The 7,765-nt window shown below is 41.0% G+C and overlaps 1 protein-coding gene across 1 annotated transcript in view; it reads right to left on the bottom strand.

Annotated features, from left to right (window-relative positions):
• The window catches only part of LOC142760539 (protein unc-93 homolog A-like), a 74,509-nt gene extending 71,182 nt beyond the window's left edge, over positions 1-3,327 (bottom strand). Inside the window, exon 1 of the mRNA XM_075863732.1 lies at positions 3,174-3,327. Coding sequence (XP_075719847.1) covers positions 3,174-3,311 — 138 coding nt within the window. The 5' untranslated portion in view covers positions 3,312-3,327. The remainder of the gene's footprint in view (positions 1-3,173) is intronic.
• Between the last annotated feature and the right edge of the window lie 4,438 nt (positions 3,328-7,765).

Here is a 7,765-nt window from a genome sequence, read left to right as displayed (position 1 = left end):
ATAGACGCCTCACAGGTCCTCAACTGGCAGCTTCATTAAACAGTACCCACAAAACGCCAGTGTCAACGTCTACAGTGAAGAGGCGACTCCGGGATGCTGGCCTTCAGGGCAGAGTGGCAAAGAAAAAGCCATATCTGAGACTGGCTAATAAAAGGAAAAGATTAATATGGGCAAAAGCACACAGACATTGGACAGAGGAAGATTGGAAAAAAGTGTTATGGACAGACGAATCGAAGTTTGAGGTGTTTGGATCACACAGAAGAACATTTGTGAGACGCAGAACAACTGAAAAGTTGCTGGAAGAGTGCCAGATGCCATCTGTCAAGCATGGTGGAGGTAATGAGATGGTCTGGGGTTGCTTTTGGTGCTGGTAAAGTGGGAGATTTGTACAAGGTAAAAGGGATTTTGAATAAGGAAGGCTATCACTCCATTTTGCAACGCCATGCCATACCCTGTGGACAGCGCTTGATTGGAGCCAATTTCATCCTACAACAGGACAATGATCCAAAGCACACCACCAAATTATGCAAGAACTATTTAGGGAAGAAGCAGGGAGCTGGTATTCTATCTGTAATGGAGTGGCCAGCGCAGTCACCAGATCTCAACCCCATAGAGCTGTTGTGGGAGCAGCTTGACCGTATGGTAGGCGAGAAGTGCCCATCAAGCCAATCCAACTTGTGGGAGGGGCTTCTGGAAGCATGGGGTGAAATTTCTCCTGATTACCTCAGCAAATTAACAGCTAGAATGTCAAAGGTCTGCAATGCTGTAATTGCTGCAAATGGAGCATTCTTTGACGAAAGCAAACTTTGAAGGAGAAAATTATTATTTCAAATAAAAATCATTATTTCTAACCTTGTCAATGTCTTGAATATATTTTCTAGTCATTTTGCAACTAATTTGATAATCATAGGTGTTGGTTTTCATGGAAAACACAAAATTGTATGTGAGACCACAAACTTTTGAACGGTAGTGTATATGTGTGTGTATGTATGTATGTGTGCATGTATGTATACATGTGTGTGAGACTGAGTGCTGTGTGTGTTATGCAGGGGCATAGCTGGGAGGGGACTTCAGGGGCTTCAGAGACTAGGCTGCCTGCAAACTTGGGGACAGGCAGTTGGTTAGTCTAAAACAGCTAATGTATTTCAGTGCACCCTTAAGGCCCTATTTTTTTTTCCTGCCGTCACATGGCTGCATTAAAATCCAATGGGGCTATTCACGTGGCCTGAAGTCTCCGAGCAGAGCATCAGTTAGCGCTCTGCCCGGGGACTCCAGCACTGGCCCTGACGTCACTGTCCATATATGGATAGTGATGTCAGGAGTTTACCCAGGGCCAGAATCCCGAGGCAGAGTCTCTATTAGTGTTTTGCCCGAGGACTCCGACTCTGAGGAAGCCCCTGACATAACTGTCCATATATTGGACAGTGGTCACGGCGCGGGGTGTGGACCCACTGGGCCGTGCCGCATAGCGGGAAAGCAGTTAGCCAAACAGGTACAATGCAATGTCTATAGTTCAGAAGGGGTACCTGAGGCAATGTAGACAGTAGTGGTGGATTCAGGCAAAGATGAGGCTCCAACAGTAGACGAACACCCGGCGGGGTGCGACACAATAGATGCAGCAGAGGGCAAAACACGACTTCCACTCTTGAATGCACAGGTGCACGGTAGCACGGGATACAGGGTACAGGCAGCAGGAACGGGTAACACTGGGAGACCATTTGCAATGACAAACTAAAGGTAACACAACAACGCTCAAGCAAGGATCAAGAGGGCAGAGCCCCTTTTATAGTCCAGCAGCATTCCGGGCTAATTGTAGATATTCTGCAACTGTGCGCGTACTGGCTCTTTAAGGCCAGGCATGCGCGGGCACGCACACCCTGCGGGAGACAGTGTCCGGACCACGAAGTGAGTGCCGGCGTCTCTCAGGAGGGAGATGCCGCCGGTAACTCACTCGTCCATGGCCGCGGCCGTCAGAGGGTACGTCAGGACGACGGTCCGCGGCCATAGACGTTACAACAGTGATGTCAGGAGCTTTCCCTGGACCGTTGTCCCGTGTCAGAGGCTCTACTAGAGCTCTGCTCGGGGATTCCAGCACTGCTCTTGACGTCACTATCCATATGTGGGCAGTGATGTCAGGAGTTTTCCAGCGCTAGACCCAGGAAAGGGAAGTATAATAATTGTTTTGCTTTTATATATGTTAGTGATTATTTATTTTTTTGTGTTTTTTTGACAGATTCAGTTGTTGGACTACTTCGGATTCGAGGACTACCTCGCTGACAGCATTTTTTTTTTATTCTCAATTAAATGGTTAATGAGAGAAAATCTAAAAATCAAATCAAAATTTAAATTTAAATCAAAAATTGTTCATAGAGTTGGCAAAAATCTAGATTTTATTTTTTTGCAAAATCGCCCAGCCCTACACACAGTGATAACTCTCTGACTACAGATAATGCAGTAGATGTTACCTACAGTCCTATGTAACACCACAGATAACACATAGTGATAACTTTCTGAGTACATAAAATTTAGTAGATGTCACCTGCAGTCCTATGTAATACCACAGATAAGACAGTGATAACTCTGAGTACACATAATGTAGTAGATGCACACACACATAAGTATATGCACATACACACAACATACACACAGTCAAGTACACACACACACATACTGGAACTTATATACATACACACACAGAGACACACAGACATATAGGAGTGTTGCATATTATATTGTCTGACTGAGTTTGGGATTTTGTTTGAAACTTTTTAAACGTTGCCCTTTCTTAACTTAGTTGACCAGATAAATGTGATTGAACAATATTTTTATTAAAGAAAATAAAAAATAGGGCAATGCAATATAGCTAATGCATTGATTTATTTGTATTCCATATCAGTAACTCAAAATTAGATGTCATCAGAGCCTATAGTTTTCCTGTTGAATTTCTCTACCAGTTTGATGTCACACACATAAGCTTTCCATTTGAATTACTTAAATTAATGCCAAGATGGTGGCATTCAAGATGGGCGCCATGTTGTTGACATGGTCTAACAGGTTTGCTCTTCCCCCTCAGTTTGTGTCTAAAATTGGATCACAGTCTGCCAAACCGTTTTAATTTTATATGGGTGTTTCCTTACTTTTGAGACACCCTGTATATTTAAACACATCAATACCTGCAATGTTTGAAGGCCACCAAAGGCAACAAAAATCAGTAAAAATCCCACAGATATGACAAAGATATTCTTTAGGTGGCCTAGTTCCATGTTTATTTTTTTTCTTCCTTGTAATTGATTGTATAATGCAAGCTTCATGTAGTTACACAGAGTCAATTTTTCCTTTCCTGAAAAAGATGGCAAAATCACAAATGAGTACAGTTTTGCCAAATCTACTATGAGTAATTCAGTTTTTTTTGTGAAGTATTTCAATGCATAACTAACTATACTTAATTGTAAAATACACATATGAAAGAGGGAATGTAAAAATAAAAATGACAAACATACAGTGCCAGCAAAAATCTAATTTAAATTATAAGTCATATATAAAATAGCCACAAGCTATAGAGGAAGAAAGTCAATAATATAATTCAACAGTAAGGACATAAGCATAAAGGGTAACCTCATACTATTTCTTAGCAAACAATGTGAGAATTGTATAAACAGATTATATTTTATACAGATATGTCATAGATATATTTGGTATACATGTCTTAGAGTCTAAAGCTTATACCATATCATCAGAAAAAAAGGAAAATTTGCCAGTACCCAGAAATCAGGGACTGACAGCTGCTGTGTATCTGCATGTATACATGTCAGTTATCAGTCGATGGTAAGGGGAGTGGGAGAAGGCAGGGACAGGCATGGGGAGTGCTCCCCTCATGAATACAGCAGACTCATGACTATGACACTTTTCATGTATTGCTATATACTTTGTAGGCAATAGTAGACCTTATTGTCTATCTTTGTACATTGTCATAATCAGCTGGTAGCACTATACTACGTGTGGGTCTTATTACCTTATACCCATGGGTTTATAATACTGTCATATGTACTATTTGAGCGTGGTTTGGTCATCCTTGGATGGTTGACTCTATTTGTCTATGGTCTATTCCATCTGACCCTGCTGTATATATCTCCGTGTATGATGTATCCCATCTTTTATTCCATTATATGTTATTGGTGATTATATTTAATAAAGATTTTTTGTACTTTTGTATATCATTTAGTATACTATTTTTTTAAGGGCTATGTCCCTTTATGGTTCGCTTCTAGGTTATCTACTTGCAATAAGGGACCCCAGCATACGCCATTTCTTGGTGTGAGGTTTGTTTAGGTTGTGTTGTGTTTACAGAAAATACCTCAGGATATATGGATTTCAGGAAAAGAGATAAGGATTGGATTACACGACTTGGTACCATATTCGGAGAGAATCCAGCATTGACTACAGAGAGTAGTAACATTAAGGGCCTGAAACTTAAAATACGTGATCTTCTAAAAAAAACGTACTAAGGTTTGGTGGAACAAGGCAGCGCTAGAGAACTATCTACAAAAAGATATTATACCTCGTGGTCTACGTCTGCAGGTGTTCCCAACCCTAGATACAGAAGATCCCTCATTTGTTACAAAATGGGAAGATTCCCTCACTAAATGCTCACGTACGCTTATTGAGTTGCTCATTGGGGCAAATCGCAGAACCCTCGACTCTTTGGAAAAATAAATTGACCCCCTTAAAGATAAAATTCATCAGTCCCTTAGTAAAGAGGAGCTTGATGTTTTTGATAAGGCATTGGAGGAGGAATTAACAAAGTGGGAAAGAGAAATACAAGACCTTAAAATTATAAAATTTCAGCGTGATCTGAGTGATTTTCAGTCGAATAAAATCTATCGCTGGCATACTAAAAGGGATAGAGCCCGTTCTCTGTCCCGTTCTGTCTCTTCCACCTCTCTTGTATCAGAAGAAGAATGTGGTGGTTTTTTAGACAAACCTCAGGCCGCGGGAGATGGAGACCCTATGTTCAACTCCAGAACACCGGCAGTCAAAAGAAAGACCAGGGGGGTGTTTAACAGGGACAAGAGAAACAGGAGGCTCTGCAGGTAAATAACCTCTCTTCCTACACTTTGTCATCCTCTCAAATTAATGTTTTACAAAAGGGTTTGTCTTTTTCCCCTACGGGTAAATTTGATCTTTTTACCACCATCAAAGATCTGGCTCTCTTTTCTAGGAAATTGCTTTTCAAGAAGCACTTTGGTAGAAAGGATCATAGTGTCCCTATGTGCTCTCCAGCAGAGAAACAGGCATTTGATGCCCTTATTTCATTACTGGAGGAACAGGAGGTCAAGACTGACCCCAGACTTCCCATGCATCTGTGCCGCCGTTCTCAACATTTCCCCCCCTTCGTGCTGTGCCCTTCAGTGGACATTTTCTTTAAATTAGTTAAAAAAGACCTAGAAACTATTTCTGACTCTAGAACATCTTGTAACCTTAACTATAAAGAAAGGCAGGCAATTTTAGAACTTAAAAAACTTAAGGATGTGATTATCAAACCAGCCGATAAGGGGGGCAATGTTGTATTATGGCCGGCACAGATGTATGAATGTGAGGCCTTTCGCCAACTTGATATGAGCCATTGTTACCGCAGGTTACCATCCGATCCCACGCTAGTTTTTAAAGGAGAACTAGATACTTTATTACAAAGGGGTGTGGATGCACAAATCATCAATTCCAACTTGAGGGAGGGCTTATCTGTGGATTTCCCCATTAAACCCACGTTCTATTTATTGCCTAAAGTGCATAAAAATGCTACTAACCCCCCCGGTCGTCCAATAGTATCGGGGATTGGAGGTTTGTGTGAGAACATTTGCAGATTTGTGGATTTCTATCTTCAGAAATGTGTGGAAACTTTGCCGTCATATATTAGGGATACCACAGACATGTTACAACGACTTGATGGGTTGCATCTTGAGGATGACATGTTTTTGGTTACGTGTGACATGGAGTCCTTGTACACGTCTATATACCACGACCACGGGATACGAGCATCAAGACATTTTTTACAGATGACTAATCATGACCCGGATCTTATTAAGTTTATATTGTGTCTTCTTGATTTTGCATTGACACATAATTTTTTTGTATTTAAGGACCGCCTCTTCTTACAGCTCCAGGGTACGGCAATGGGGGCAACTTGTGCGCCCTCATATGCCAACCTTTTCCTGGGGCTGTGGGAGAGGGACACTGTCCAGCAAATTCCGGGTCATGATTCAGTTCTCCTGTGGTCGAGGTATATAGACGATATTCTATTCATTTGGTAGGGCTCCACGTCTGATTTGGAATCTTTTCTCACTTTGCTCAATTCGAATGATATCAATGTCAAGCTTACGTGGCACTACAGTCAGACTCGTGTTGATTTTTTGGACATTTGTATCACCAAAGATGACAGTGGTTTCATTTCCACCGACATTTTTAGGAAAAAAACCTCCACCAATGCCCTCCTCCATGCCACATCCGCTCATTACCCGAAGGTCACAACATCTATACCTGTGGGCCAGTTTTTAAGGGCAAGGCGCATCTGCTCCAATGACAGCAACTTTGAGCGCCAAGCACTGGATCTGATGGCAAGTTTCGAAAATCATGGTTATAGTCAGAGGGTTATTAAAAAAGGCTATCTTAGAGCTAAAAATTCAACTCGTGATGGACTCCTGGTGAGTAGACCTAAAAAGAACTTCATTGATCAGAATGTTAGATTTATTACCACTTTTAATCCTCATTGGACTAGAATTCGTGATATCCTACAAAAACATTGGAGTGTCCTTCTTACTGATCGCGATTTGGCAGGGATTTTACCTAGTTACCCCTCCATCACTTGGAGGCGATCCAAAAATCTGAGGGATCTCCTGACAGCCAGTCATTATATTCCAAGTGCTCCCCCAAATCCATTCGGTAGTAGGGGCCCTCCCTGGGGTTCATATAATTGTGGCAAATGTGCAACATGTAAATATATTCCACGTGCCCTCAACTTCTATAGCTCTGATAGAGGCAAAGACTATAAAATTGTTTATAACATCACATGTAACACAGCAGCTGTGGTATATTTTGCCACCTGCCCTTGTGACCTTATTTATGTTGGCATGACCAGCAGGCATTTGAAGGTACGGGTGTTGGAACATGTCAGCAAAATTAAGTCAGCTTCCAGTGCTCTAGATTTGGATAAACTCCAGCCTGTTGCTCGACATTTTCGTGAGTTTCACTCTTGTAATCCAAAGGGTTTTGAGGTACGTGGAATAGATAGAATTTCTTTGGGATGTAGAGGTGGTGATGTACGTTTGGCATTATTGAGCAAAGAAATGAATTGGATTACGTTACTTAATACTGTGTCGCCATTTGGCCTAAATGAGGCCACCAGTTTCAGGTCCTTTCTGTTATTTTCAACTATGCGTGAATTTTATTTTCTCTAGGGTTTTTTTCTCGTTTTTTATATTTACTTTTTATGTTTTAGTGTGCTCCTTTCAGTGAGTGGGTTTACCTTCCTATATATTGGAGAAGATTGTGCATGGTCTTAATTTGAACTCAGGAGCGGAGAAGATAAAGATGTCTATTTGTATTGATGTATTATGAGCTTCATATCCCTGCTCGTTATTGTATTTACTGTATATTTGTTATTATTATTTTCTCTGATCATTTGTTATGTGGAGTTCTATATATATATTACAATCGTATTATATTGTATCTCAAGTCTATTTATTTGGCTTTTTATACTGTACATCATATT

This window comes from Rhinoderma darwinii, chromosome 4 (assembly GCF_050947455.1).
Source record: "Rhinoderma darwinii isolate aRhiDar2 chromosome 4, aRhiDar2.hap1, whole genome shotgun sequence".
Classification (NCBI taxonomy): domain Eukaryota; kingdom Metazoa; phylum Chordata; class Amphibia; order Anura; family Rhinodermatidae; genus Rhinoderma; species Rhinoderma darwinii.
Note: the sequence above shows the minus strand (reverse complement) of the source record. Positions and strands in the feature narration are given on the sequence as shown.